Below are 13430 nucleotides of genomic sequence, written 5' to 3' on the forward strand. Positions count from 1 at the left end.
TGGATGAGATATCTGAAGCTGTTACTTGGAGTGCATAAATTTTTTATACTGTTTTTATGAAAAATAACTTTCAAAGTAGTTCACTTTGGTGTATGGAATTGACTCATGAATTTTACTATCTGTCTGCAAGAGTATGTATAAAAATGCCTGTTGGGTATATAAATTCAAATTTTATGAATGCAGAAAGCTACCTTTGTATATGTCATGTTTATTTTCAATACAGTTTTACAGCTCAGTCTAGCTTCCATTAAGAGCAAGATAAAAACTTATTTGTTCAAAGTTGCTTTCTAAGACTCTCTAATATTTCAGGTATTGATTCTGCAAATCATCCATATAAAGCAGCTTATACCTCTCAGTCACAGTACTTTTTTCCTTTCTTTGATATTTTATCAATAAACTGTATAAGTGTACTTTTTACATTTTTGGGAAGTACATCATTTCAACATGTTGTCTGTCTGCTTGGAAATGACTATAGAATTGAAGCTATTTGGGTATTAAAAACTGAGAAACTTTTTTTTTGTCACCGTGTCCTTGGGTAGAAGGTACAGTTGGATGCATGAGATACCTGTTGTGTGGTGGCTTGGTTTGCTTTGGTAATTTGTTTGTTTCATTAAAAGAGATAGTTTACCAGGTGAGTTTAATACTCTAATCTTCTTTTTTTCTCTTTAGGTTGCAGCTATTTATAAAGATTCAAGTATTGGAAATCTTATAAATATAGTTATTGTCAAATTAATTGTAATTCACAATGAACAGGTAAGAAAAAGAAATATTTAAAAGATTTCTTTCTTATATAAGAAACAAGATGCATGAACTTACATTGTAATTACAAAGTTTTTTTTTAGTTTAAATATAAAATATTTTTAACCTACATAATTTTGTTTTAAAATAGGAAACAATATGTCAAATGCAATGTTAACTTCAAGGCCTGTACTTAATGCCTCTATTTTCCTGTCTGTATTAGTAAGTCCATTTGACCTATACTGACATAAATCAGATAGTATATGAAAGCTTATGGCAGAACTACCTGAAGTGTGGTTATGCTCATGGGAACATGGCAGGAAAATGGCAGTTTTTATAGAGAGTTTTGGTGGCACAATTTCAGCCCTACCAGCTGTAGTATTTTAAGATTGTAAGAGGTACTTACTTTTTAAATACACGGATTTATATTTATTTATTATGAATGTCTTGTCACTATATTTTCTAATATTGAACACATGGTAAATGCTCACATACATTGTTTAGAATAATGGGTTCTTATGACTGATGACTTGTAGCTGAATTCAGATCTGACCCTTCAAACAAATGTGCTGAGGGAATTCTTATGTGGGGTCCTGCTGACTCTTTCCATGCACAAGTCATTACTTTGTAGATTAGCAGCATGAATGACAATGCAGTAAGTGCAAGTGCATGAATATTGAAGCCCTTATTTGATGTTTTTGGCCATTTCTTGCTTAGGAAGGACCAGCTATCACTTTTAATGCAGCTACCACTCTGCGTAATTTTTGCTTATGGCAGCAAGCACAAAACACTTTGGATGATACTCACCCTTCTCATCATGATACTGCTGTTCTCATCACTAGGTACAGTATCTAAAATAGCCACAGTTACCCACCTAGGTGAGACAAATGCTTGTTTTGTTTTTACTATATAATCTTTTAACCATTCCACTGACATTATTCATAGATAAGTGAATAACACTATCCTGCCCTTCCAAACCACTGATTATCAATATGTGAGCCATTACTCTGACATTGCTATGTTGATAGATAAGCATCTGATTATCCTTCCATTAAAGATGATAGAAATTAATTAGACCTGAAAGTGTTGCAAGGAAGTTAAATCTCTAGTTTTGGTACATACATGTGATAGGGGAGGAGTGTTGTTAGAGTCAGCTGAAGGATGCAGTGACAGACAGCTCCTGATAGCCCTGATATAATCAGAACTATGAAAAGCTTAAAATGGAAAGCATATAAATATTAGTATGTTTTCTGCCTGTACACCAGTCACCTTAGTGAGGGTTCTGATGTTCATTCACTGGAATAGTCTGTTTTTCACTGATTTTTTCCTCAGTAAGGTTTCAGGTATACTGCAATTTGCATGTTTTTCAGCATCATTTCATACTTAAGCTACCTTCTGCATTCTAGAGAAAGAACATAATAAATTTTTATTCTTTGCATGCTAGATAAAAGGCATCACTGTGGGCTTAGTCTGGTGAATTTAAATTACTTCTTTCACTAGAATAAAAATGGTTTGAATGGCCTGTAACATTAAAAAATGAGAATCAGATTTGCAATTGCTGTAACTAGTGTAGCAACAGTGAAATACTTTTCAAATATTCTTTTATATACTGTAATGATTTGAAATAAATATTTTCTTTCAAGGGAAGATATCTGCAGAGCTAGAGAGAAGTGTGATACTCTTGGTAAGTTACTCTCTTTTTCATCAGTATGATTTTACATATATAAGAATATCAGTGTCAATATTGGTTTAGGAATAGTCAGAAAAGAGATACAAAATTTAAACCACACAGACAAATATAATGGTTTCCCATTTCTTGTTGCTATTCTCTCCTGGCATGGACTTTGGTGCCAGGTGGTTGTTTGTTTTGTGTAAATTTACTGCATACTTGAGGCACAACCTTTGACTTGAGTGCCATAACATTCACTGTAATGCATGGCAACATGTGAAAATTCATTCCCTTAAGCTTTTATATAAGGATTCAATTTTGCAGGTTTAGCAGAGCTAGGTACAATGTGTGACCCACTACGCAGTTGTTCTGTAAGTGAAGAAAATGGATTGAGTGCTGCTTTTACTATAGCACATGAGCTTGGACATGTGTAAGTACCTATGACTTGGCAGGTAACTTTTTTTGTTGTTTTAAATTTCCTTTTCAATGTGACCAATTTTCAGCAGTGGGCTTTGCATTTCTAAGAGGGTGCAGTCTGATATGGCCTTTTAGAAGAGTTATTATTTTTGTCCCTTGCGGTGAGCCTGGTTAAGAAATTGTGAGTTTTATAATTTGTTTGGTATCCTGAATTCTAGGAAAAGCTGTCCAAAAGATGAATTCTGTCCTTTTGTCATATGAACTGGTTGGGACACTGGGACATACCCTAGGTAGTGCAAAATAGTCATGTTAACTCTAAGTGTATTCTAGCTCTGTTAGGAATTTACCTTTAAGAAAAGACAATTGTTAATATAACACAGAAATATTCTTCCTTGTGTTTGATCCTTTCAGAGTACAGTAGAGTAACACAAAGAGAAATACTTTACACTGAAAAATAAGAGGAGATGACAGCATTTTATTTTATGAAGCATACCTCATCAGTGATGGCAGAAAGGTGCTATACTCTAGCTCCATGAGCATGCCACAGTGTAGGTAACGACGACGTTACAAAGCTCAGTAGCTAGCTTGTTCATTTTCTTGTGCCTGCAAGTCCACTTAGACACATGCTATTTGTCTTGGTACTTGAACTGAGATAGTAATGTAAGATGTTAGTTGCATTGAGTATGATATTGATGTGCTCTGCAGTTTTTGTTCTGAGTAGTAAGAGTTATGATGTGAGTGTTGGGGTTGCATGTTGTGAACAGACCAGCCATGGCCTGTGTATTCAGTTGAGGACATGGGTTGTTCCTTTAAAGTGACACACTCCTAAAACACTGGAATTTTTCTGGTAAGCTAAAAAAGTATGTTACTTGTACAATTCTTCCTGTACCCACCACTATACAACTAGGAGCGTTTGGATAGGGGGATAATTATGTAAGGCATTTTAAAGATACCTGTTGCCAAAAGGTCAGATAGATGTATTAAGTGAGTCCCATTAAATTTTAAGGCATTTTCAAACTCAAAATTCAAGCATTTGCTGCTGCAGCAAAGAAAGTTTCAGTTAATTATTGCTGAATTTGTTTTGGAGTTTATCTCTTTTGCTTTTTAGGTTTAATGTGCCTCATGATGATAGTTTTAAATGTAAAGAAGCTGGAATTAAACACCAATATCACGTGATGGCTCCAACTTTAAATTATCATACAAGTCCATGGACCTGGTCAAAATGCAGTCAAAAATACATCACTGAATTTCTTGAGTAAGTATCAATATAATGCTATGGTTTGGAGTGGAGTTTTTTGGTTGTTTTTTTTTTTTTCCCCTTACCAATTTCATTTATTTCTGCGAAGTATTTAAAGGTATTGCTTAAATATAGTTTTTGCCCTGTTCTTTGGTTTAACCACTGACTTGCAGGGCCTCAGTCTTCCAGAAAAATACATGTATTTAACTTTTTTTGTGAATGATAACCATTAAAGTTGCACTGAATATCTAAAGCTTGGAAAATTTTTTTAATGTAGTGGTATTTTTTATTGAAAATACCTTTAGGATTATTTTAGTAGGTTAGAATAGGCACCCTTTATTTTCTAAAGTTTTTATGTTAAAAATAAGTGATGGGTATAATTTAGGTAGTACCATTTTTTCCTTTTTTAAAAAATGAGAAAAACCCCACTTAATTTTGTTTGGTGGATCTAAATGCAAAATACAAAAAAGCAAAATCAAGTGACCCGGTACATTTCTTTATTCATTAATTCAGTTAAAGTCATTCTACAGGCAAGTAGGCATGCAAAACCATAACTCCACTGAGATGTGCGTGTGTAAAATGTTGTGTGAATAGTGAGAAGGTTCGCAAAGAGTTGAGTGATTTATTCACATTTTGTTCCTGTTTTACAACAGTACTGGTTATGGTGAATGCCTCCTTGACAAACCTAGTGAAGAAACATACCATCTCTCCTCTCAGCTGCCTGGGTCAATGTATGATGTCAACAAGCAGTGTGAGCTTACATTTGGTATTGGGTCACAAGTATGCCCTTACTTGGTAAGTGAAAACCAAACAAAGTCATGCTTAATCTAGGCTAAAAAATTACTGAAACGTTCTGGTTTTGGAATGATTTTATCCTGAAATAACTAAAATTTCAGGTTATATTGTTTTGAAGTGGAAGAGTTCAGTATACAGCATTGCAATTTCACATGTGAGAAATCTATAGCAATAGAAAATAGGTTTAATTCATTTTGATTTCCATATCTATGAATGTGAGAATTTGTTTAAAATATCTAAAGCTGCATATACTAAAGTTTCCTGCAACAACTTAAAGGGATTTATTTCAGCACTTCCTGCAAATGTTTTCATCATATCTTACATTAGCAGGTCTTGCTTCTCTGCTTCTTTTAATGCTTTTTAGAAACTTATAACTTAAAAATAGACTATCTCAAACATTTCTTCTAAATGTTTGTTCCAAATTGTATATTCCCTCTACTTTGTCAGAGTCCAAAAATATTTTCATGCTTCACAGTTTTGTATACAAAACTGAGATGCGGAGAGAAAACTTGAACAGATTAGTACTGAAACTTAAGTTGTATTTTGAAAACTTAATGTGGCTGTTGCAATATAAACACAAATATAACACTTTATTCACTGCTGACAAGATTTCAGGTAGAGTTAGATTTTGGAGCAACTTGTAAAATTCCTCTACCAGCATTGTATGTCTTGTTGGAGCTGTTTAAAGAAGAGCATTTAAGCTCAAATTCAGACTGAATTGAGTGGAGCTTTTTGGTGAGGTAAAACGTTGTATAAGAGGGGTCAGGCTTTGTAAGAAAATTAAAGGAAAGGAAAAGGGGATTTCAAACACCTGAAGATGGTGTTACTGAAAACTAATTTATAAATTTGTTTAATCCGTAAGGGTTATTTGTCTATTAAGAGTCTTTTAGCAATTTGAAAATGAGGCTTTCTGCTTAATTTTGAAGACAGTACACTTAATTCCTGTTAAATTCACTTAGGGTCTTCTTCTGGGGGATTCAATGGAAGCTGTTGTGTGTAGTATTACCCATAACCTCTTAGACTTTTAAATAAAATTTTCTACTGAAGTAGAAAATGAAGTTATCTATTAATCTGATGGGATCAATTTCAGAAATTCCACATTCCTGCTTGGCCTTAAGCAAAATCTGTTTTGGTCCTGTGGAGCTTTATCTGTGATAAAATGGTAGTACAATAGCAAACCCTAAGCCTGTATGGTGTGAGAAAATAAAAATAACACAATCAATAAAACAATAAAATAATCACAACTAATGTCTAAAATGGTATTGCCGGTGCAAAAAAAGTAACCTGGTTTTCTTTTTAGAAACAATGCAAACGCTTATGGTGCACAAGCACAGAAGGTGTTCACAAGGGTTGTCGTACTCAGCACATGCCTTTGGCTGATGGAACAGCTTGTGGTGTAGGCATGGTAAGCCTTGTTTTGTTTCTCAGTACTTGAAATTTCGGATGTAGGTAAGAAAGATGAGTGCTTGCTGTGTGGCAATACTGTGCCTATAGACTACTGATGGTATGAAAATTGTCTACCTGACTTTACATGCAGTTTCTCTTAGTTCTGTAATCTTGTGACATAAAAACCCCCCGTTTGTCTGTTCAGAGTAATTATGAAAGTTTACAGATGCCACACTGGTTGAAAATAGGTGAAAGAAGTCAGGGGAAAGTTGACATCTTTCCTTCTGTTTGAAATGTTCAGCATGCATAAGTTGTTTTTTTCTTGATTGGTAGTGTCCAAAGTAAAATTATCTGAAATATGACATCCTTAAACTGTGTTTCCCCCAGTTCATCTTGTAGAGGTTGTTTATTGAACCAGCACAAATTAAGTATGAATCACTTAGGTACAGGTGTATGCTTTTTGAAAGAGGGAGTCTTTGGATTAGAATCTGATCTCAGATATTTGTATCTGCACTGTATCTGTTTCAGAGAAAATATGAAAACGTGTCAATAGCTCTTCACCTGCTCCAGGAAGTGCCTTAAGCACACATAACTTGGATTCATTTTCTGTCTTTCCTATTGTAACCTAATTCAGGATACTTGGGTCTGTTCAGTGCTAGAAACAGGAGCTCTCTTCTCATTTATACCCCAATGTGTAAGACTACCTGGCTGCTTGAAGTGCAGATTAAATGCTTTGTCAGATTAAAAAAAAGGAAGTGGAAACTGTGTTTCCTATATTCTGCTCATTAGTTTATTTGGTAAGGAGTTTTTGGGTGATAAGGGTGCCACTCACTGCTTCTTCATTTGCAAGTGTTTGAATGCTGATCCTGATCTGTAAAATTGGACAATATATCCTTCCTTGGGATGTCCATAAGGGTCATGAATATCTTATTAGTAGATATAGTCAAGGCACTTACAGAACCTCGGTAGAAACAGAAGCAATGGTGGAGGCTAGTTGTATGCAGTTTCCAATGAAGATTTGAGGCTTTTAGTTTTGGATTTGTATGTGGTTTGGGAAGTGGATTCAAATAAGGTGCTTAAGTTCTTTACTGGTCTAGTATTTGTCTTCTTCATGTCTTACTTCACCACCAGCAAACAGAAGTGTTTTCTTATTTGTCAGGGTATTGTGGGAATAAATATTTTTGAGATTTTAGATGGTAAGGTATGACAATAATTTTCTTATGTGTGGGTGGTTTATTATGTTGAGCTAATTTTATATAGTAGTGTGCTTCATCGGCTTCAGGGGGCAATGTGGGAGTAATGTTAATTTTTTTAAAAATAATTTTATATATTCAAAAATGATTAAAAGCTCTAATTTCATTTCCTTGTATAATGGGCAGCTACATTTCACTCAGTTATTTCTAATTTTTCCCCAATAACTTTTAATCTTACAAGATTCTATGTTTGGTAAGACAATATTAATGAGGAATTTGAAAAGAGTGTCTTAATGGAAACAAATGTAGTGGGTAAACTGTCTCAAATGGCTTCTTTCTGTTTTGCAAGATTAGAAAAAGTTACTTGAAGGCTGTAGTGGAAGCTTTGCTTGATTGTAGCCTATGCATGCCGTTGATGTTAAAACGTTTAACCCATTTTTCAATCAGTCACTCATCAGAAAGGAAGTTCATCTTTTATGTAAACTTCATTTGTAATCTTCAGTTAAACTGACTCTAATTTGCCAATGTCAGAGGATTTCTTTTATAGAAGAATACAAAAACCTTTTTTATGTAATTAGCGGAGTGGAACCATTTTTCTCTAGGAAGTAAAGAGCTAATTACAGTCATTACCTCTGAAAGATGTAAGAAAGAACAGCAATTAATTAATCTGACAAATTGTCATCTGTTCCTGACTAAGGGACAGCTCTTCTCAAGCTCAGACTGCAAGTCGCTGCTGATGTTAATGGGCATAAGAGATGGTGACTATTAATTGTAATTAATATTTTCCAGCAAGCTAAATTGATTTATTTTTGGCATTTACAACATTATTGCTGTGATGGATGCAGAAAAGATCCATTTAAGACATTTGTTATTTTGGAATCAACTTTTTAAGCTCAGATTTCAAACATCATGTATTGTATTACTGGATCTTGCTCTATGGACTGCGCTAACAGTTGGATTTAGTGAAGCATATCTGAGTCAAAAAAAACCCACCTCCAAAGAAGAAAAAATGTTGAAAACACCTCTCTTCCAGGAGTGGTATTCTCAGAAAAAGTCTTTATTGATACGAAAATAACATCAAAAATACCCAGTAAAGCATGAGTGGTTTATTGCTGTTTTTTTGAGGCACTCCAAAAGATTGCACTCTGATCCTTCCTGGATTCCTGAGGAGTATAGAAATATGCCCATATTCTTTTGATTCCTTGAGCATTGGAATGGAGAGGTAGGACATAGCTATATGATTCTGACCCAAGCTTTTCAGTGTCCTGGGGATATCCCAGTGTTCTGCATAATGGAAGTTTGCTACTTGAACACTGAAAAAAACTAACTGTCACTGAAGTTTGGAAAAATCTCTTTAACAACAAGAAGGAATTCACATGATACAAGTAACAGTTGGATTGGAAAGAATGTGCCTTTCTGTGTTTTAGAGACATGTTAATCAATTCTATTCACTGTAGATATGTAATGGATATTGAGCTAGCAACTAAAAATATTCAGAATAGCAATCAAATAAATTAAGATTTCATCCTAGTCCTTTTGGCATAAAAGACAGGAATACAGGTACAACTGAGAATGGGGATGCAGAGCAACAAAGAATTGCTTTGAACAGTAAAAGAAATACCCTTCTAATTCTGAAGTATGTTTGCTGTTCTTGACTGGTAGTTAGTACCCAGTAATTGATTATTATTAAGAATTGTTGCATAGCTTGACGTAGCATTCATTACTTCATCAAAGTAATACATGAAGATATTGAATCTGAAAGAATAAATAATTTTATGTGTATATTTATGTAAAGTAAGTATAAAAAAATCAGATGGATTTTATCAGAGTTGGGGATAGGGGAATATGTTCACCATCTGGAAAACAGCAGCAGATTTTTTGAACTGTAAGAACAGAGTAAAGTATGGGCTCAAGCCATAATTTTTTTCTGTAAACTGGGATTTCTGTGAAATATTTTTCTATGAGCTATAATTTCAGAAAATTAGAAGTTTCAAGGGAGAAAAAAAGAATGCCATTTTTTTGCAAGAAAAAGTTGAAAACATTGAAAAAACTTAAATAGTGTGGGTTTTGTAGATAATGTCATTTGAGTAACTTGTCCGAGATGAAGACCTGAGATGCTGTGGTGGCACCTTCAGTTTGATGGCTTTCCAAGCTCCATTGGAAGCTTATATGCCTTGTATGCTCATTTTATTAACTGCTCTGGTTTAGCTCCTTTTATGTACCTTAGGGTCCCACTTCTCATCTTGGTGGGCTGTGTGGGAAGTGGTTGATTTCAGACGAGCTCTAGTCCTGTTCTGCATGCATCCACCCCTCTCCTTCATTCAGTCAAAGTTGAGCATAGCCTGTCAAGTAATGCTTTAATAATTTCTTTCAAGGTTTCTTTCCTGGAAATTTAGAAAGTTTGGTTGGAGATAAGTTGAAAGATGTCAAAATCAATTTATCAAGTCATAGGTTAATCCATAGGAAAGGCTCCAAGTGCTTATTATAAGGAGGTTATTAATAAAAACGAGTTTGGGTACCCATAGGTTTACTGATTCCAAATTTGAAGCATTTCTACATTTTTCGACAGAAAACCAACTGTTGATCTTGACTAGAGCGCCCTCGCCACTTTCTTCAATTGGTATGTTTGGAATTATGTGTCATACCCACTTTACATGACACATATGCTATATTTGCCATAAGAATGTAGAAAAATTTTTTAGCAATTATATTTAAGTTTATGAAAGCTCTGTGTATCATAGTATTCTCAGTGAAGCAATGATTCAAGTGAACACAGAGGAACATCTGGAACATGTCTGGTGCAGGAGTTTTCTACCGTGACTTCATCATGTTGCTTCTGTAGGAATGCAGCCGAATAATAGCTGAGACAAGTTTGTTGAATAAGCTATTAAAATCCCAGATGTAAGCATATGCTTTGCATTTTTATGGATCAAAATTGTACTGTTGAGGCTATAAAATTTTGTTTAAAAACTCTTTTCTTGAAATCTGCCTTCAAGTTATTGTACATGTTTTTCTGGACGGACAAAGAGCCTAAATGCTAGATCACTGTCTATATTAGAATGCAGTGTTCATTTTGTGAAGGAGGATTTAGACTCTTCAGCCTGTAGTGGAAAAAATTATTTCATAGGATGGTAAGGACAGTTCTTGGAAAGGCAAGTTCTTAATGTTCCTTATTATGGATGGACTATGTAGAAAATCTACCTCTGATTGCTAGGGATTTGACATTAGGTACTAGACTGATCCATACACTATATTTCCTGCAGGGAAAGATGGGATGAGCCACTCCCTGTCAATACAACTAGCGGAATCCCTCCTGACAACAAACCTAATTAATGGACAATCTAATCCTGAGTCTACAAACAGGCATCTAAAATAAAGAATTCTCTCTATTATGTATGAGGACTGACCCCATGTATTCAGTCCTGGCCAGTGTCTTGTCTCCAGATGAGGGCAGTCTTTGATGCCTCAGAGGGTGTTTGAAGTCAAGGACAAAATTGACACGTTTCCCACATAGAAGTCAGCAGGATATGTAATGCTGAAAATATAGTATCTCGTAAATATTCTATTTTAGTATGTAAACTATTCCACTGTGTTGTGATCAAATATACTACTTGGGATTTTCTAAAGGATACAAGTGAATTAGAATTCCAACTGCTGTAAGTCATCAGTAGGATTAGTCCTGATAGTTCCTGTGGGTTCTTTGGAAAAAGTCACACATGCACCCATCATAAGATTCTCTTTTATACTTTTTATTCATGTACTTTTTCAATAATCGCTGAAGTGGAAACATATATGCAGTCAGGAACAGGGATAGTAAATACTTAGAAGCAAGAGGTTGATGCTTCTGGGGAAAAAGGGATAATTACTTTCTATAAACAGTAAAAGTGTACAATTACAGTGTGGTAAAGTCTCATACCTGGCATGACCACAACAAAATAGTCTTGCAGTCTTTGTCTTCTTAATAATGTAAATCCCAGCAGATGAAATGAAAATTCCTCCTTTATGTAATTTTTTAGTGGAAATAGGTAATTCTTCACTGAGAATGAGATGTAAAGTAACATAATAGGCTTTGCAATGTAGTATCTTGCTCTAAGAATTATTATTTCTTTACTATTCTTTTATAAAAATTTAACCATTCATTCCATTTTAATGTTAATAGCTTTGTTAAATTAGTAGTAAATTTAAAAATGTTAATAAATTAAAATATTTTACACCTTCTGTTACAGGTATGAAATTCTAGGTTCAAGTATGAATCTATAGCATCATCTTGCTTTACATGATCAAGGTCTTACATGCTTGTCTGCTTTTCCCAAACAATCCCACTAGATAGTTAGCTTTTGAGATGTTCAAAACACCCTGATTTTCTTGGTGGTTTCTTTTAACTTTTCACTTTTTGTATCAGTATGAATTCAAAATTAAACAGAAAAATCTTGTATATAAGAGACAGTTGTAAACCTATTTTTGAACTTTATGTATGAAAATGTATCAGGAATTCAAGATCTTTTAGAGATATTTGAATAAAGTGACAAGACAGATAAGTATTCAATATCCAGTAGATTTCCTAGCTATCAAAGTACTCTGGATAGCATTTATTAAAACAAGACTACTGGGGAAGTTGTCTAAAAGGAAATGGAACATTTTAGAAAATGTCCAGATTCAGATAAGAGTAGTGAATGCTTAAATTTTATTCTTTTTCTGCCCTAAAATAGACAGTAACCTGTTTGCCTGAATTACAAATTTTATTTTGTTTGTCGACTGTGCAGCACTGCCGCCATGGAATTTGCGTGAGCAAAGAAATGGAGCTGCGCCCTGTAGATGGAGAATGGGGACCATGGGGACCTTATAGCTCGTGTTCAAGAACTTGTGGAGGTGGAATCAAGAGCACCACCAGGCTGTGTAATCGACCAGAGTGTGTTTTTTTATTGTGTTTCACATTTTTTATTATGTTTTAATGTGTTTTACATTTTCATAATGAAGGTATTAAAAAATTATGGGTTGGCTCAAAATAAAAGAGAGGTATTGTGGGCTGTGCAAATCAGTTTGAAGCACCAGCAAAAAAATGCTTCTTTCAGCCGTGTTTGGAAAGAGATAAGTTCACAGACTTTATTATGCAGAGGACCTTTAGATTACTCATGTCTTTCTGCAATATTATCCATTCGTGCAGATGTTTCTAAAAAATTAGTTTGGCGGGGTCTTTTTTTCTAGGTTTACTCTAACTGTTGAAGTTTCTTTAAACATAAGATGCTTTTTTTGCAGTAAGAACTGCAAAAATAAATACATGTATTCCCTACTAATCTGTTTAGTGAAACACTTGATTTGCTTTGATTTAAGGCTTTTCCACAATATCACCACCAGTAACAACCCACAAGGAGCAGTGGTTATAACAGAGGCATTTAAAACTTCCCTTTATAATTAGAAAATTACATTGACTGAATAATTCCATGTGGATTTTGGTCTCTGTAATAAAAGTCAAGGAGAACTTTACCCGTAACTTGTCCAGAAGCAGAACTACAGCTGGTGCCTGAGTAATTTCAGTGTTTCTCTAGGAAGTCATGTCAGCTTGATGTTATCAGTAGGGTAAATGAAATTCAATCAAATGGCCCAGGTTATTTTATTTTCTCTGATGAGTAAGAGGCAGTAGACTAGATTGCCATTAGATAATGCCTCTTTCAGTCTCTACTGATTGATAGTATCAATTTTTAGTTGATTTAATCTTTTTTTCTTCCCCAAGAACATACGAATACTGAATTATTTTGTGTCAAGGTTTATAACTGTTAAAATGTATTTTAGACTTTACAGTAAATGAGGTGTTTTCCACAATTTCCCTTTTTTATTCTTTTGATCCCCAAAGTGAAACCAATATTAAGAGTACAGAAGAGACTGTGCCAGCTCCTAATTGCCATCTTTCTCTGTCACTCTGTAAAGTAATAATTTCAAATTACAGAGGGAGGTGCCACTTGTGTAGAAATATGACTCTAATCTCAGCTAAATTGAA

The 13430-nt window shown here is 34.4% G+C and overlaps 1 protein-coding gene across 1 annotated transcript in view; it reads left to right on the forward strand.

Annotated features, from left to right (window-relative positions):
• Positions 1-13430, forward strand: part of ADAMTS20 (ADAM metallopeptidase with thrombospondin type 1 motif 20) — an 88625-nt gene that overhangs the window by 26389 nt on the left and 48806 nt on the right. Inside the window, exons 5-12 of the mRNA XM_071423578.1 lie at positions 670-753; positions 1456-1580; positions 2382-2422; positions 2732-2837; positions 3933-4079; positions 4715-4856; positions 6157-6261; positions 12199-12344. Coding sequence (XP_071279679.1) covers positions 670-753; positions 1456-1580; positions 2382-2422; positions 2732-2837; positions 3933-4079; positions 4715-4856; positions 6157-6261; positions 12199-12344 — 896 coding nt within the window. The remainder of the gene's footprint in view (positions 1-669; positions 754-1455; positions 1581-2381; positions 2423-2731; positions 2838-3932; positions 4080-4714; positions 4857-6156; positions 6262-12198; positions 12345-13430) is intronic.

Source organism: Agelaius tricolor, unplaced genomic scaffold, assembly GCF_023055355.1.
Source record: "Agelaius tricolor isolate 1412-34295 unplaced genomic scaffold, bAgeTri1.0.p SCAF_3, whole genome shotgun sequence".
NCBI lineage: Eukaryota > Metazoa > Chordata > Aves > Passeriformes > Icteridae > Agelaius > Agelaius tricolor.